At 42.6% G+C, this 18774-nt stretch overlaps 1 protein-coding gene across 1 annotated transcript; it reads right to left on the bottom strand.

Moving 5' to 3' along the window:
* Positions 1–5968: 5968 nt before the first annotated feature.
* Positions 5969–18688, bottom strand: LOC110157785 (ras-related C3 botulinum toxin substrate 2). The gene is made up of 7 exons (XM_020922168.2): positions 18560–18688; positions 10043–10114; positions 8511–8628; positions 8153–8215; positions 7601–7760; positions 6341–6488; positions 5969–6266 (listed from the first exon to the last, which is right to left on the bottom strand). The coding sequence occupies exons 1-6, from the start codon at positions 18592–18594 to the stop codon at positions 6358–6360; spliced, it is 579 nt and encodes a 192-aa protein (XP_020777827.1). The 5' UTR covers positions 18595–18688; the 3' UTR covers positions 5969–6266; positions 6341–6357.
* Positions 18689–18774: the final 86 nt, after the last annotated feature.

Here is an 18774-nt window from a genome sequence, read left to right as displayed (position 1 = left end):
TGGTCATCACCTCCACTCAACTCACCCAACCACCCACCCTCCAACCAATAATCCACCCACAACCCCGATTCAACTACCCACCTTCCTACGCCACAACAACGTACCCTCCCATCATCTAGCTTCCTTCCAACCAACTACCCAACAGCCCACCCTTCAGCAATCCAACCACCATCCCTCAAACCAATCATCCTCCTACCCCCTCTCTGCTCAGATAGAATCTGGCAGGCATTTAGGGCCGAGTACAATGATGTTTTTCATGGTTAAGAAATAGATTAGGGTGATCCAGGTGTTTTATATCCTTAACACAGGCACTTGTAAATGTAAATTTTGGTCAGTCGTATCTGGTTTCATGGATAATTTCAGCTGCGTGTATCAGTCATGTTTCTGATGAGGCTACCATAAGTCCCAAACCCTGCAACACACTGTAGTTAGAACACATGAGAAGCTCTGGTTTACTTGAACAAACTTGTTCCTATCCAATAATTAGAATTATTGTTCTTGACACTGACTGGGCCTTTGCATATTGGAACTGAATCAGAGTCTGATATTCAGGTCAACCCTGTTGGTCACTGGAAACAACTGCAGAAACTGCTTGTGTATGATGCAACTCTTCCTTCTTAGATATAACTGGGCCTGTGATTAGGTCTAAACACGGTCTAAATCAGGTCTAAACCAAGGCTAAACCTGTTAGTGGCGAGTGGATGGGTCTACTATGAACTGGACACTATACCTGCATCTGTGACCAGTTCATCAAAGTTTCTGATGTAATTAGATGTAACATTTGATCATGTGTAGGTACAATAAATGAAATACAGTTCAATGAAAGCAGTATGTCGGACTGTCCACCATCACTTTCACTAGTACATTAATAACGCATTCCATTTGACAGCCCCTGCCCCGTCCATCCTCACCCCTCACATGTGTGTGTGGAGCAGGTTCTTGCGCTGTAACCTTCTCTTGTCTGTTGCAGATGAAGTTTACCGATGCCATGCGCTCCAAAGCTCGCCTATCCATCACGGGCTCCACCGGTGAGAACGGCCGCGTCCCTGTGTCCTACCTGCGGCCTGGATTACCCATGAGCCTCAGCATGACGCACCTGTCCTGACCCCGCCCCGTGCAGTGCCTTATGCCCCGCCCCTTCTCCACAGACACGCTCCATTGAAACCACACCCCTCCTGGATATCATCGACCCAATCAAGCACAGGACGCCTTTTCTACGGCGGACCACAAGGACATGTCCTTGGACCGCTCTTGTACAGAATAGAAGACACTCCCCAGGTGTTGATGCAATAACTCTGTGTGTCAGGGACCACTGCACAGGACGCACCCAGAGGCTTCAGACCTCCACAGACTCTTCCACATGACATCATCATTTGTTATTATATCATTTCATCGTTCTTTTCCTTCTTTCTGCCTGAAATGCAGTAGTAGTAGAGTTTTTTCTTTTGTTTGTTTGTTTGTTTGTTTCATTCAGAGATGCAGAGACTAAGTATGCAACCATAATTACATACTGAAGAAACTGTTGGTTGCACTTGACTGTGTCTGGATAATTTAATATTTATACAAGTTCATCAAATGGAGTTGATATCGTTTACAGATAACAGAGATGATGGCCGTTTGGTGACAGGAGTAGAAGCAGTTTGGGACATACTGCACAGGGCTGATTGGGATAAGCCAAGTAACCATGATGCAACGCTTGCTAAATTTTTGCAAATATCTCCTTAAAATATTTAGTTGTTTTGAAATGTCTGTAGGGAGATTTCCTGTGCTGATAACAGAGGTTTTCACTTTTGTGTATTTTCTTTGACCATAACTTTGTACTTCTACTTGAGTAATATTATTTTGAAGTAGTGTTACTCTTATTTTAGTACAATGTTTGGTTACTCTACCCACCTCTCCCACCACGCCTTTTGATTGTCAAAAATCTGATGTGTTGACCTGGTTTATGTTTCATATCTCTGTAATTACTGGGCCTATCCACATGAAACAAAAACTGGCACAAAGTTCTTCTTCTCTTCTCAGTCAGCACAAATGAACAAAGCTGTACTTTTTTATTTATTTTCACTCCAGCGGTACAAAGATGGTGAAACCTGCCCTCCTTTTGTAATCTCACCAAATTGTACAACCTGAACACAACCAGTGGAGGGCAGGAGGGAGTCTTGCTTGTCCCCTCGTTTCATCCAAACGCTCCTTTGCACACACACACAAGCTGAGCCGAGCCGTGCCCGTCTGTCACAGCTCCATTCAAATACTGTGAATATTCATGTCTATAGACAAGGAGCCAGACCAGTGCCAACCTGCTCACTGGGCTCGAGGACTTTCTTATTGATTCAGACCAGTGCTTCTCAAAATGTGCTGTGCATACCAGGTGATACTTAAGTCTTTTAAAGAGGGATATTTTACTTCTGTGGGGTATTATTTGCTAACACATGACATATTTAGATCACCATGTTACCTTATATTCTTTTGAAAATACTCTATTCGCTGAAAACAATATATTTAAATGTTTAATTATTTTCATTATTATTATTTATTTACTTTTTTATTTATTTTTATTTTTTTGGCCCCCTCGGTTTGTGCCCCATGCTCCCATTCATTCTCTTCCCTTCAGAACAATCAGCCTGCATTATGCTGAAGATACTACTGCACATCGCATCAGGATTGTGAAGTTATAGTGTTTTGTTTTGTATGCTGCTCTTTTTTTTGTATCCATGCCAAAGCCATAAGCTTTGGATAGGATCATTCTGCTCAAACTGCATGTGCTGCAGCTCTGGTCCAAAGGCCGCAAGTATAATTGGAAGTAGTAAGAGAAACTCCCAGCACAGAGTGTAGTCTGAGTGAGGTGTAAGGAGGTTTTGGATAGAGCCCAGGAGAGATCACTAGATTACTTAAACACGCATTGATGACACCTAAAACCTCTTCAGGCATGTTTTTTTGATGAGGGAACAATATGGTAGAAAGCTCCAAAAAGTAGATTTTTACACAATTCTCTCTTTTTAAAATTTCCATCTTTTATTTGATCCGTGTTTATTTTTAATTTTAGTTCAGGTTTAGTTCACTGATGATTCCTGTTCAACCCTTATGTCTTTTGGCGTTTTCCAAATAGAGCTTATTAATGAGTGTTTTCACTGGACACAATCTTGTTTTATTGAACGTACAAAGAAAAGGAAATAATTAAATGACTAAAAATACTGTTGAATACTTATCTACTGAATTTAAAAGAAAAAAAAAGTATATAAATATACCCAACACCCAAAGTTTGGGTGTTGGTTGTATAGATTAAAAGGAACTTTTTAAGATCAAGAAACTGCATTTTGTAACCTTGAAACTAGAACATTTGAGAATCATTGGTGTCATTCTTTTTTGGATAAATATAAGGTGATAGTTTGTCAGAGGTTTGTATATGATGCTGCAGATATAGCAGCAGCATATGCTAAATGACCATCATTGTAATATGATTATGAATATGATTTTAGACACTGTAGTAACATGGCGTTCTCATATAGATTTGTAAGTTGCATAAGAGACTTTATGGGGACATTTTGGGGACTCTGGTATAGTGGCCGCATCCATATGCCCAGGACAAAGAGGCTTTGTTTTTTTTTTTTCTCCAATCAATACTTTAAACATGAAATAATGTCTTTTTAAATGGTGCCAATGTATTACAGATTTTTATATACAGTATATTTACTTATCATGCTTAATGCCATGTGAAATTTAAAGTTATCAAAGAGAAAAATGTACGAGTGTGGACTAATATGAAGCTTCAGACTGTGTGCCAAACTTTACTCACACATTACCAGAGAGACAGAAAGACATGAGCCACTCTGCCACATCATGTCAGCAGAGAGCCGCTCAGAGGCAGGCTGTGAGCCGCTCAGAGGCAGGCTGTGAGCCGCTCAGAGGCGGGCTGTGAGCCGCTCAGAGACAGGAGACAGACTGAGTGCCCATACAGATTTCTAGAGTGTTTTGTGACTTTTGATAATAACTCCGTGCTCTCTTTATACTATGGTGTTTGACATGTTCTCACAGCCGTGGTTAAAGATGGCCCCTGAATATGCATGTGTTGAGTTCTCACAGCTGTTGGCAGCCTCTTCCACTCTGTAACTTGTCCATGTATTTGAGTTTCCTCAGACGGGCACAAGCTGCAGTGCCCCCTATCAACATGAGTGTGAATAAATGTGAGAATGGACTGTGGCCTCTTTTCTCAGAGTACTGGTACACCAGAGTGTGTTCATCCACGCCGCCATGAGGGCAAATACTTAACTGCTGCACAAACAAGAACTTTCTCATTATAAGTGACCTATAGATACAGCTGATGTCATCCCCGGGGGTGTGTGGATAGTTGCAGGCACTTAACTGCTGAACAGAAGTTAAGTGCCTGCAACTATCCCATGTGGTGTTATAACATGTGGTGTTATAACAAAAATAAGTAGTAACAGTTTATGCTAGCTCTGTTTAACAGCAGTTTAATAGTTCAGGTCAGTGGTCTCAGCCCTAGCTGTGTTCTGGAATGAACTGATTCTCTAGAACTTTCCAGGAGTGCCATGCACACAGCCTGGTACTGATGTGAACATTTGACCCTCTTATTTAACTAAACAGCAAAATAAAAACATTCTAGATTGTGCAGACAAATGATTCATTACAGCCAATATGTAACTTCCAGCTTCAGTTTCACGTGTTTTGCAGGTTTGTGGAGTGTTATGAACTACAACTAATATTTTCACCATGAAACTGTTGTTCTCTGTAAATTTGGGGCATATTTGTCCATGACATCAGATTTTCAGAAATGTTTGTTACGTGGTTGTAGTGTATACGATCATTTTGACACTAACTGCTACAGTCTTCTAGCAAGGCCCTGGTGTGACTCGCGTGTCGAGCTGTAGTCCGTTGTCTGAACAGTCCTGGTTTTTCAGGTTGTGATGTTTGGAGATTAACACTAACCCTCCCATTAAAAGGTTACATGCTGCTATTTCAACATGCTGCTATTTAGACATTGTCAGGGTAGTGGCATAAACATTATTTTTAAAGTGTCTCACTACTTCGATTTATTTAATTACCTCCGCCAAGGAGGTTATGTTTTTGCCGGCGTTTGTCTGTTTGTTTGTTTGTCAGTTTGTTTGTTTGTTGTCTGTTAGCAACATAACTCAAAAAGTTATGGACCGATTTTGATGAAATTTTCAGGATTTGTTGGAAATGTGAAAAGGAAGAACTGATTTCATTTTGGGGGTGATCCGGAAGAAATCCTGGATTCTGGATCACTTTGAAATTTTAGTTAACATTGTGGTAAATGGGGCCAAAAATTTTGTTTCTCAATATCTCGGTTAATTATTGACCAAACCCCATGAAATTTGACTCAGGGATGGACAATGGAATCCTCTTTCATATTCCAAAGGCTGATCCGGATCTGATCCAGAAGACTGATTTGATCACAATTTATATAAAAAATGGGGGTAGTCCTTGGCGGAGGTCTGCGCTCTCTGAGTGCTTTTCTAGTTTAATTATTTAATTGTTGGAGTAGCAGCACTTTACTATTTTTCATACATACATACATACATTCCGCTTTTCCAACATGGATAATATGAATGTGATATCCTATTATACTTTGCGCTCTCATATATCATAAGATGCTTGCATGGGTGCAAAGCACTTGATCAGAGAATACTTTGGCCACATAGGATATCAGACGTAAAATATGACATGTTGGAACAGCGATACCAAAAAGTGTCAGGAAACCGGCATGTCTAAATGAGAGGCATGTCGTAATACTGGGGTGTCTAAATAGAGGGATGTCATAATGAAGGGATGTCAGAATAGGCTGTGGACACCCATTATTAAAAATACACTGAAGCTAATGCATGGAACAGTACCAACCTTCAGAATCCCTACGTTCTAACAGTGGCAGGGTCTATAATGTCCTGCTGAATAGCAGACTTATACCAACTCATAGTGCACACACCACACACACTTGAGTTGTTCATTTGTTTTAATGAAGCACACAAAATACTGACACATGATTATTGTGTAAAAGCCACAGACAGTATGTGGTACAGGCCCTCTGAGGGAGCACACTCCATCCATTTGATCAGGTCTTCATGTTCAGCAGAGTGGTACAGATGAAGGCACCATTTCATTTAAGGTGTACTGTTGTCAATAAATACTTTGACTTTAGACTGTTTATTATTTTTGACAAAATGAAATATAAAAGCAACTTTACAGAAAATATAATCTAAATTTGTTCTTCCAACATCAGCAGTTTCTCTAACCTGCAACAGAAACAGAGAGATATATTAGGCTGCCTTTCAGCGTGAGACAGATCACTTCACTTTGGCTCCAGTACTTTAGCTACTGTAGCGCTCAGAGCAGGGCACATTTCTTGCCCTTGGCACGGGCTGGTGGTGGGCACAGCACGGCACGGATGGCCTCGTCAAACACTGTCTTCAGACCACGCTGTGTCAGAGCCGAACACTCCAGGTACTTCACGGCGTCTGCAGCAGACAGTCACACAAATAAACATACACACAAACACACAAATAAACAAACACACAAGGAAACAGGAAAGTTAGTATATGCCAGTGCTTCTCAATTATTTTCTGTCATGCCCCCCCTAGGAAGAATAAAACATCTCACACCCCCCCGCATGACTATAAATAGTATCATTTGCGGGATGATTGTCGGCAATATTCGGCACGTTTTCGCTGAAAAAACTCAAGCGGCTTATCAGAGTGATCGGGGTGTAATGTATTTAAGTGACGCCTTAATTTATTGGGCTTCATGCTGTCCGCTGCCAACATTTTTAGACACAGTAACACACCGGTCTTTCCTCGTCTCCCACTGTAGTCACAGTGAAGCCAAGCGCTACATACGCTTCGTCATATTTCCTCGTCTTAGCTTTCGGGAGATTTTCGTTTGTCTCTTTATCTCCGTCTCTCTCCGCCTGTCTTCTCATCCCTGTTAAATATTTTTTCATGGTGTCACTTGAGGGTCTGCTACACTTCGTGTCTACACTTCATACTCAAACTCTGTGCTGTGTGCAAAGCGCGCATGCTCAGTGCAAACAAAACTCCTACACCACCGAGCGAATGCTCCCTGCGCCATGTCCCTGCGCACACTCTTCCAATGAGAGCGCCACTGCCCCCTAATGTAGTGGAAGTGCAATTGCACTTTATTCTAGGACAGTAAAAAAAAATCTAAATAAAAAAATAAAAAAGCATGTTCCCCGAGGTCAAACGCGCCCCCCTTGACGGAGCCTCGCGCCCGCCCAGGGGGGCGCGCCCCACTATTTGAGAAGCACTGGTATATGCAGAGCAACAAGAATTTGTTAAAACTCAGGCTTTGAACCAGACAAAGCAGGTGTCCTTGGATTGGACAGATGCAGAGGAGGGACAGTGTCCTCACTGGACAGATGCAGAGGAGGGACAGTGTCCTCACTGGACAGATGCAGAGGAGGGACAGTGTCCTCAGAGTAGACAGGTGCATAGGAGGGACAGTGTCCTCAGTGGACAGATGCAGAGGAGGGACAGTGTCCTCAGAGTAGACAGGTGCATAGGAGGGACAGTGTCCTCAGTGGACAGGGCAGCAGGCTGTAGACTGGACTCACCAATCTCCTTGGCCAGAGCCAGGCCCTGGGGGTAGGTGATAGGGGCCAGCTTCTTCTCCTTGAGCTTCTCGATGGTCTCCTTCTCATCCCTTAAATCCAACTTGGTGCCCACCAGGATAATGGGTGTGGAGGGGCAGTGGTGCCGCACCTCTGGGTACCACTAACACACAACAGAACCGAGTTATGTCACACTCTGCTCTGGGCACATGTTCAAGTGTGTGGACACATGTTCAGGTGTGTGGACACATGTTCGGGTGTGTGGACACATGTTCGGGTGTGTGGACACATGTTCGGGTGTGTGGACACATGTTCGGGTGTGTGGACACATGTTCGGGTGTGTGGATACACGTTCGGGTGTGTGGACACACGTTCAAGTGTGTGGACACACGTTCGGGTGTGTGGACACACGTTCAAGTGTGTGGACACACGTTCGGGTGTGTGGACACATGTTCGGGTGTGTGGATACACGTTCGGGTGTGTGGACACACGTTCAAGTGTGTGGACACACGTTCGGGTGTGTGGACACACGTTCGGGTGTGTGGACAGACATACCTTGGCTCTGACGTTCTCGTAGGAGGCGGGGCTCACCAGGGAGAAGCAGATGAGGAACACGTCCTGCGGAGAACAGATGGGTCAGTCACAGAGACGCTGCAGTGAGTGTGAGGTTACTGCCTGTGCGCAGGGACAGGGGGCGGGGCCTGTGGGAGTCAGGAAGACAGGGGGCGGGGCCTGTGGGTGTGGTTACTGTCTGTGCGCAGGGACAGGGGGCGGAGCCTGTGGGAGTCAGGAAGACAGGGGGCGGGGCCTGTAGGTGTGGTTACTGTCTGTGCGCAGGGACAGGGGGCGGGGCCTGTGGGTGTGGTTATCGTCTGTGGGTAAGACAGGGGGCGGAGCCTGTGGGTGTGGTTACCGTCTGTGGGTATGACAGGGGGCGGAGCCTGTCGTAGTCCTCCTGTCCTGCTGTATCCCAAAGACCCAGGTTCACGGGTTTGCTGTCCACCATCACATTGGCAGAGTAGTTATCGAACCTGGACGAGATCACAGTGACACAGTCAGTCTCTCCATGAAATCACAGGACAAAATGGATTCTTAGGGTGAGAGCAGCAGCCAGTAAATGCACTGTGGACATTTTTAGGAGTTGTTCCGGCATGAGAAAAATAGTAGCAGCTGTGTTTTGTTTTAGTCAGGCATGTTTAAAGTTTATAGAGGATATTTCTCAATGACATAATCATGTTTAAACCAAATGATACTTTAGTGATAAGTGTGATTGTGATGTGCTCATGATGTCGCTCTATTTATCTTTAAGTGTTGAGACAATAAACTAAGTGAGGACTCGAATGAACGAAAACCAGACCAATGAGGAAGTGCTCTAAATGCAGTCTGCTCGTATTTATAAAACTGTTTAAGGAAGTAGACCATTATGTCGTTCATTTGACCTATTTCTAAACAGAACCTATGCTTTCTGCCACCTGCACTTCTCCATCTAAAGTAGTCCTGACCAAGACTAGCACCCAGCTCACAGAGACGGGTCCCCAGGCTCCCACTGCGCCTGATGGGGTGCCCAGGTGACACTGAAGGATGACAAATTTTCCTATGGGGACAATAAAGTGTACCTTAACCTTAATTCTGAGAAGTTTCCAGGCCAGCCAAAACACATAGTCCCTCCACAGTGTATTTAGATTCTCTGATAAGTACAGATCATGTCAGCAGAAAACAGGCTCTTTCATCCCTCATTTATCAGTCTGCGCCAGGGCAGCTGTGGCTACAATAGCACTTACCATCACTGAGTGTGGAATGAATAAATAATGACCACAGTGAAGATGTTAGAGAGGCTAAGTATAGGTTCGGTGTGACGGAGAATGCAGAGGAGAGGGTTAGAGGAGCAGAAGAGCAGAGAAGAGGGTCACAGGCCTGAGAAGAGGGTCAGAGGAGAAAAGGAGAGGGTCAGAGGGCAGGGAAGGGGGTCAGAGGAACAGAAAATCTGGAGGAGAGGGTCAAAGAAACAGAGGAGAAGGTCCAAGGGCAGAGAAGAGGGTCACAGAATGCGGTGAAAGGGTCAGAGTACGCAGGAGAGGTTCAAAGGAGCAGGGTCAGAGGGGGAGAGGAGAGGGACAGAGGAGAGGTTCAGAGGAGCAGAGGTCCAGAGGAGAGGTTCAGAGGTGCATAGGTTCAGAGGAGAGAGTGACAGGAGCAGAGGTTCAGAGGAGAGAATGACAGGAGCAGAGATTCAGAGGAGCAGAGGTTCAGAGGAGCAGAGGTTCAGAGGAGAGAGTGAGAGGAGCAGAGGTTCAGAGGAGCAGAGGTTCAGAGGAGAGAGTGAGAGGAGCAGAGGTTCAGAGGAGAGAGTGAGAGGAGCAGAGGTTCAGAGGAGAGAGTGAGAGGAGCAGAGGTTCAGAGGAGCAGAGGTTCAGAGGAGAGAGTGAGAGGAGCATAGAGACTCACACGGTGGGGATGTACTCTCCAGGGAAGGCGTTGGTGGTGTAGCTGATGAGGAGGCAGGTCTTACCCACAGCTCTGGAACACAAAAAACACAACTTCCATGTGTCTTATTTATTTTTCAAAATAAATGGATCATTCCTGTAAAATAACTTGATTTAGTCCTGACTCTGAGTCGTGTTACACAAATAACTTCAGCTTTATCAGGACAAAGGTCTGAGCCATAAGAGCTTGCACAGGAAGTGACATCACTGATGTCCATGTGACCGCAGCACCACAGTGAGAGGAAGAGCTGCTTCTCTTCTATACTTTTGTTACATCTTGTGGTGATTTTAAAGAGAGACAGGACTTTGTTTGGAATGTTCCACAGTTTAGTGTTAAACTCACTTATCTCCATGGAGATGTGGGTGATGCTATCAGTGTATTTTTATCACTATATTTATTTTTATATATATATATATATATATATATATATATATATATATATATATAATATATATATACTATATCTTTTATTTTTTTTTTTAAATTTATTTATTTTTTGTTACAATAAAACTGCAATTGAATACATGCAGTTGTGATACGTGTAATGCCATACTGTGGAATATTCCAGGGTAAAGCAATACAATCTTTATAGGGAAGCAGGTGGTGAATCTTTAATGACTCAACTCTTCATATGATCAAAATGTATTATGTACAATATATAGATAAATTTATTGTTGTGGAAAAAAAATCTGTATCTCTTGATGATAAATAATCCATCTGTGATGCGAGTTTTTGGAAAACAGAAAAAGGTTTATTCTTGTTCCAGCAGATCTGGACAGGGCCTAGTCCTGCCCTGACCACAGACCAACCCCTCCAAGTATCTTCTCTCATCTCCCCCAGAGCATCTGAGCTCTGAGTATTTAGACAGAAATACAAGTTACATACATATCAAAGCAGAGTAAGTTCACAGGCTTGTGTTAAAGAACTTCACTTAAATCTGAGGACAGCTAAGACAACACAGAGTTTCCAGAGGATGGGGACAGTTTGATGAACCTTTACACATGTTCATGACTGGTCTGGGTTTCAGGTAGAAATCACATTCATTTACACAAAGACAGACTGAGAGAAATCTTTTCACAATAAAAAATGTACATCACAACATGATCCTTAGTGCTCTGTGATCACTCGTCCTGAGCTCTGTTTCAGGTTCTGGAATGGAGACATGTCTGTTCACACCTGAAGAAGCAGCTTGGATGAGCTGCAAAATGTATTTGACTTCTGTCCAGTTGACAAATTGAATTTTCCTTTTGCCAAGTTGTGTATGTTATAATTTGGTGTTTTGGTTCAATTATCCAATCAGAAAGCAGAATGAGTGTCAAATGAGTCTCTTGTTGGGGTTGCCAGTTTTTTTTGTTTTTTTTTAAACCATAAGAGTGCAGTCTACATACAGTTCCTTTAAATTCAATGAAAATGTTAAATATTGTTAAATAATCATTGTTCTTGCATGTACATGTAATGTACTACAAGTTCTTTGTTCTGTTGCTTATCCATCACCATGAAGTCTGGTTAGTCCATCACCATCCTGTCAGTCTGTATCTTGTTCTCCACGTGGACCTTTTGGAGGTGTTTCCCACCTTGATCCTGGGGTCTCCAGCTCGTACTCTGCACAGATGTTTCTGTACACTATGGCTCCACTTGGTTATGTCACTCCACGTTTGTTTCCCTGCCAGTATCTTACACCCTGCAGTTCTGTGCTGGACTGTCTCAGGAGCCTCTTTGCACAGTCTACACCGATGGTCTTGTCTGGTTTGGTAGATCTGGGCCTCTATTGCTCAGGTGCTCAAGTCCTGCTCCTGTGCTCCAGGATGAACCTCTGTGTGTCCTTCAGACCAGCCCTCTCAAGACATTAGTAGGATTTCTTGATATCAGCCTCTTCAGTTCTGTTCCGGTGGTTCGCCCCTTGTAGGGATTTGTTCTGCCATGATGGTCCCTCCAGCACCTCTTCCTCTGGACCCCACTGTCTGAGACATTTGGGGGCCTTGTCCTTGATGTACTCAAGGGGTTGGATGTTTCATCCTGGACAGTGGTTTCACACTTCTCTCTCAACCACTTCTCTCTGTCTCTCTGTCTCTGTCTCTGTCTCTGTCTCTCTCTCTCTCTCTCTCTCTCTCTCTCTCTCTCTCTCTCTCTCTCTCTCTCTATATATATATATATATATATATATATATATACATATAACAACTTGATAAAAAAGTGCTTTGAATTTTGTGTTAGAAAACTGGTGCCCATTTGGACCAGAAGTCCATAAACATCATCACAACAAAGAGCTGGTTCCTCCTGTGGATAGCTGCACATCACACTAGCAAGAAACATTTTTTTTTCCTTTGGACCAAAATAAACACGCAATGCTGCTGAATCCTACATGTATTACAGATTAAGAAAATAAATTGTACGAGAGTTGGTCATCTTGAAAATAAGTGATTTAGGATTATTCAAACATGCATGAATCACTCCAAATACAACTTTGAGGTGTGAGGGGAAACAACTGTAACATGATTAAATCCCTGAAAATCCATTTTGCTGAATAAATCTGCTTTAAAATGAGTTAGAAGTAATATGACACAAAAACATACTACTGAGTCACTCTCTGATCCCATCTTATGAGAAATATTTAAAGCATCATTTATAGTAAGATCCGAAAACGAAAAAAATATACATAATTTCATATTGTCAACAATATGAATTTATATATGAATTATATATGAAGAATATATGAAGAATATGAATATATTGTCAACAGTATGAAGTGACCTTTTGTCACCTTGACAGTGGGAAGGGGAACATTAACTCATGTTGTGAAACTTTATTGCATAAAAATATCTTTACTGTCAGCAGGCTTGCGTCTCCACAGATCTGACTGATTGATTGCAAGTTGCCGCCTCTGTCCAGGGAGATGTTATTGCTTTGTCTGAATGTTCAGCAGAATGGCATTACTTCACACTTCCCCTAGTGTTAAAGGGATGGTGTGTTGGTTTGGGGATAGTACCTGTACTAAATATCTGTCATGGTTTTACATCAGTTATGTGGCAGTTTTTGGAAAAAAGTTGAGAAGAAAAATGTAAAAATACAGGAAGTAGTGCTGAGTTCTGAAAGCCTCTGTCTGATATTTCTATATTGAAAATTCCATCCAAAATGCAGAGGCATTTTCCTGACAGTTTTCTGACATTTATTTAATAAAGTAGAGGTGTTCTAATTTAATTTTTCTAATAAAAACTATTGTGCAGTTTAGAGCGGTTTTGTTTACATTATGGTTGCTAGGTAACAGTTATGGAATGGCCTCTGTGTGTGTCATATCAGTGGTGCTGCATCTATGATTTCTATGTCTGCTGCCAGGAAGTAAAACGATAAACTTCAGAAAAGTGTTGTCTGATGCACAGTACATGAGAGCAGCAAGTGCGTACTGCCCACGTGTTATTGGAATGAAAGTAGTGCAGTACAAGAGCGTACAGAGCCTGGGTTTGAAGCAGCCCCAGGCTCTACAGAAGCCTCCCGTGACTCACGGCTCTTTCACCACACAGGCCTGAGCCAACAGCAGGGAGGAGCTCAGGGACTACAGGCTGAGAGGCAGTGGGCAGTACTTACTAATCTTAATTGTTGTGTCTGTCTTTTGAAAATATCAGATTTTGTGAATTATTTCATGTTTTGTCCTTCAAATTAAATCCATCCATTTTCTTCTGCATATTCAGGGGGGCATCAGTCTAAGCAGGGACTCCCATACTTCCTTCACCCTGGACACTTCCTCCAGCTCCTCCAGGGGGACCCCGAGGAGTTTCCAAGCCAGCCCAGAGACACAGTCCCTCCAGCGTGCCATGGGTCTTCCCCGGGGCCTCTTCCTGGTGGGACATGAACACCTCCTGAGGAAGACGCCCAGGAGACATCAGAAAAGATGCCCTCCTCTCAGCCACTCCTCTTGATGTGGAGGAGCAGCGACTCTACTCTGAGCTCCTCCCGTGTGACTGAGCTCCTCACCCTATCTCTAAGGGTATTGTCCTCGTCCTCTCGGTCATTACCCAGAGCTCATGACCACCTTCAAATTACATTCATGTCAAATTATATATCAGGTGTTACATCTTGACACTTACTCTCTAAGTTACTATTACTTGAGTAGTAGTTTTCCCAAATAATTTTTTATTCTTACTTACTTACTTGTAATTTCATGAACCACTTTGTACTTCTACTTGAATAGTATTATTTTGAAGTTACTTAATCTTACAGTTTTCAGCTCCTCCACCACCTCTGCCTATAACAAGCACACCTTATAATAGTATCCGTTTAGAAAGGTAAATTAGCCTTAATAAATTAATAAATTGTGTGAGTAAAGTGAGGCACTAAGATGTTGTTGCTCCCTCTGCTGTCATCAAAGAGCACTGACATTTAAGAAAGTTCACTGCTGTAGTCCTAAAGTCCTAATGCTCTGCTAATAAAACCACATGTTCACTGTGAATACCACTGGACCACAGAGTGTGTCCAGTGTGGGCTTCAAACTGTTTTATATATGACGCAACTAAAAAGGGGAAATGGAAACAGACATTTTAGCAACTTTGAATGAATGGATTAATAAAAGAATAAAACAAGTGATAATGAAGTAAAAACACAACTCCAGGTGTGTTTTTCAGGAGGGAACTGCAACAGAGTTAAATAGTGAACAAAGTCAATTTAGCACATGTGTGTGTTAAATCCATGGAGTCTGGAGGACTAAAGGGGAGACTGAGGGGGCAGGGTCTGGAGGACTAAAGGGAAGAGTGGGGGGCGGGGTCTGGAAGACTAAAGGGGAGAGTGAGGGGGGCAGGGTCAGGAGGTCTAAAGGGAAGAGTGAGGGGGCGGGGTCTGGAGGACTAAAGGGGAGAGTGAGGGGGCGGGGTCTGGAGGACTAAAGGGGAGAGTGAGGGGGCGGGGTCTGGAGGACTAAAGGGGAGAGTGAGGGGGTGGAAGGGTGGGATCTGGAGCAATGTGGAACGGTGTGATTGGTCTAACAGGTAATCCTGTGTGATGTCATGTAGTACTTGAAATTGTCACTGAGGCCCCTGAAGGCAGCACAGACTTAGATTTAGGTGTTTTTGAGCAGCTCATGTCATTAAAACAACATATACACTGTTTAGTACAGGATAATGTGTCTAAGGTATTGAAGGAGAAGTCAATAAATAGTATTTGTGGTAGGTCAAAGGTCAAGTGAGAATGTAATGCAGGAAGTCACTTTACAGAACTTGTGGCTTAACTCAAACTGTAAAATATGTCATTTATGTTCCATGTGAACAGACTCTTGCTGGCAGACATTAGGGCCTGTACCCATTTTGTCCATGTATTTGAGCTAAATGTGTCTCATCCATGTGCAGATATATTGTATCAGCAGCTCGAGCAGTCAAAATAAGTCAGCTGTGTGCTGTCTGCATCTGATTATAACTAGTTTTATTGTCCGAGAATCAGGAGTTGAAGCATGCTAGTTGTTGTTAACTTTACTCTAAGAGCAAAATGCATTTATAAACTCATCACGGTGAATAATTAGGATGCTCAGAATGCATAAGGTAAGTGAAGAATAAAGTTCTGTGGAGCTACTTCTGTTTTTCACGTTTTAAGACAGAAAAAGTCAGATACATAACTTTAACCATTAGACTTATTTTCAGACCCCAAACTTTTACTCTTCCCACTGGGAAATGAATTGAACATTTGTGTTTCTTGCACTGTTCCTTCAGATATGATTTAGTTTGTCTAATTTTTGTGTCTATCCAGGTTTAGTGCATTATTTCATGTTTTATCCAGTTACATTCACTTCAAATTATAAATGAGATGTTACATCCCCACAGTTACTCTTTAAGTTACTATTACTTAAGCAATAATTTTCCAAAATACTAATTACTTCAGTAATTTCTTGGATCACTACCTTGTACTTCTATTTGAGTAATATTATTTTGAAGTAAATATTTTTTTCACAATATAAATTTCTATTATAGCAACATTACTCTTATTTGAGCTCTATTTTGTTCTGGTTAAAGTTCAGATTGGGGTTCATGTTGGTTTGGGTTAGGCATGGATAGTTATTTCACTTTCATTTTACATTTGTACTTGTTTGAACATGGGCAGCAGCTATGACATGATATGAGGTCATTCCATAGCTGTTACCTAGCAACCATACTGTTATCAAGTGTCTAAATCACACAATAATATGCATATATGCATAGAAAAAGAAAAAAAATAAAGATAATAAGAAGGACAATTGGCATAATAGTAACATAAATGCACAGACAAAACAGAACTAATTCATTTGACCTTCTGCATTCTGAAAACCCTGGTTCGTTAAACATGCTGGGTGTTGGGTGCTGGGTGCTGGGTGGGAGTAGAGGTGAGATCGGGCCTAAAAAATCCAGCCCGACCCGACCCGGCCCGCGGGTATTAAAACCCGACCCGGCCCGCGGGTATTAAAACCCGACCCGGCCCGCGGGTATTAAAACCCGACCCGGCCCGAGCCCGACCAATTAACTTGATTTGCAGGCCCGAGCCCGAAGCAAACCCGAAATGTCATATTTTATTTGTGACTCGGGAGGAGGAGCAGTGCTCAGCGTCGAGGTGCCAGTCTTTTTGCTCTCGTATGAAAGCAAAGCCACATTGACACATTCAGCGAAGCCAACGCAAGTTTCTGTAGCATTTTCAACAATCAATTTGAAGCTTTTCCACACCTCACTCTTACCGGTGCGTGTTTGTCTTTTCAGTTCTCCTGCCTTTAGTTTAACTTCTTGCTCCTCCATATTGGGGACACCAGGTCAAAATAGATGCAGACTTGCAGAGGGGAAGATTATTAAATTAAGAGGGGGCGTTCACGTGCGCAGAGCTCTGGCTCTGCGGATCCTGTTTAGTAGTTAAATAGCAATTACATTACATTACTTCTCTGTTTTATCCATATTATTTATTTTATAACAAGTATTCCTTAGTTTAGTATCCACACATCGTTTTAGCATACATTTTATAAACATATATTTATTTGAAGCCCGAGCCCGACCCGACCCGAAGTAATGATTGACATTTTAGGCCCGACCCGACCCGAATTTCGGGTCGGGTCGGGTCGGGCTTGGGCTCGGTCTTAAGATCTTACCTCTAGGTGGGAGGTATTCTAGCTTGTTTTTTTTTTTTTTTGTTTTTTTTTTTGTTTGTTTGTTTTTTACCTTATTAACCACTATTGCTGCTTTACTCATATGTTTGAAATGTTTATTATATTCTATGTTTTGACATTGTGAAGTATCTCCTCATCCTCACTATTATGATCGGAAAATGACAGTACAAAACACTGATCACAAAAAAGAAGTTGTCGCTACTTCCTGTATTTTTTTTTTTACATTTCTTCTCTTTTTTCCCCACACTGCCACCACAGGTATGACTTTATTAAACCAAGTAATTTGTAGAAAAACATAAAAACCTACCATATGCAAGGTTAAGTTACAGTTAAGGTGTAAGTCAAGGTTAAACCAGCAGTGAGTACGGTTTAAAATCAGTCTGCAGGAAATGAAGGTGAGTCAGTGCAACATCCCCACAAAATCGGAAAACCCAAACGTGCGTGCGCTTGTATGCGTGCGGAGGGAAAATGGAGCCGCAGGATATGTTTATGATTCAAAAATCAGAACTGCGTAGAGACTAAAAAGTACTTCAAAGTAATTGTACTTAAACAGGAAGAAATAAGTAATCCAAGAGTAAAGTGTATTTGAGAAAGCTACCCAACTCCTACTAACTAAGAGGAGTTGTCTGGACATACAGGACATAAACATGAAATACTGCACAAATCTGGTACTTTGAATGGACAGACAAGAAACACAAATGTTCAAATCATTTCATACTGCCGCATAAAGCTTTTGTCACTTTAGGCTTCCTCACAGTGGGAAGAGGAAACACAACGTTTACTCAAGTCACAGTAATGTTACTTCATTAAAAAAGTATTACTCCAGTAGAAGTAAAAAAAAAAAAAAAAAAAGCTGCTTATTTTATTTTTTACTCGAGTAAATGTACTACGCACCATGTTACTGGTCTAATACTAAAGGATTAACTTCATTTTTGTCCCCATAAGGAAGGTGTGTACAGATTGTAGTCCCCAAACTGTGCCAAATCCCCGCACACACACTCCCAGCCTGCACAGGCAGCGCAGCAGTGTGGTACATACAGATCTGCACACAGCATGCAGACCGCACACTTCCTGCTTGCTCCCTTCTGACACTAACTTCTGCTTTTACATTTCCTCATGAGCTAGAGGAGCGTCAGACCTGTTCCTCCACTACTCGAACTGCTCCGAAACTTGTACAAATCCTGCAGTTTTTTGCTATTCCAGCTTGACAACGTGTCCGCTCACGAGTCCAGGCATTTAGGAGCGTGTCGCAGCCTGCTCCCCCTCACTCTACAGGTATTTGACCCAAAACCAGTCCCTCTGACACGTCTGTACCACCCAAAACACTAGCACCTATAAAAGCCTGGATAAAGTCAAGATGAGTAAAGTGCACGTACCCATCTCCCACCACCACACACTTGATGGCCTGCATGCTGCTGCTGTCCCCCGGCTCGTTCTGACAGGATGAAGGAGCGCGTGATGGGTGCTCGCAGTTGTGTGCTCGGGGCGGGTGCTCTTGGGTGGCCCCTCCCTAACTCTCTGGGTCTCTTCCTGATTCTTGCACTCTTTTTAGTTTCGGCACTTGATGATACGAGAGGCAGCTTCCTTCTGG

This window comes from Boleophthalmus pectinirostris, unplaced genomic scaffold (genome assembly GCF_026225935.1).
Source record: "Boleophthalmus pectinirostris isolate CB_2022bp ecotype Guang Dong unplaced genomic scaffold, ASM2622593v1 HiC_scaffold_22, whole genome shotgun sequence".
In the NCBI taxonomy this organism is placed as follows: Eukaryota; Metazoa; Chordata; class Actinopteri; order Gobiiformes; family Gobiidae; genus Boleophthalmus; species Boleophthalmus pectinirostris.
Note: the sequence above shows the minus strand (reverse complement) of the source record. Positions and strands in the feature narration are given on the sequence as shown.

Coding starts and splice junctions, on each gene's coding strand:
- LOC110157785 (XM_020922168.2), bottom strand. CDS start 18,594: ATGCAGGCCATCAAGTGTGTGGTGGTGGGAGATGG. Junction 10,115..18,559: donor TGTGTGGTGGTGGGAGATGG/GTACGTGCACTT, acceptor TTTGTGTTCCAG/AGCTGTGGGTAAGACCTGCC. Junction 8,216..8,510: donor CCCTGTCATACCCACAGACG/GTAACCACACCC, acceptor TGTTCTCCGCAG/GACGTGTTCCTCATCTGCTT.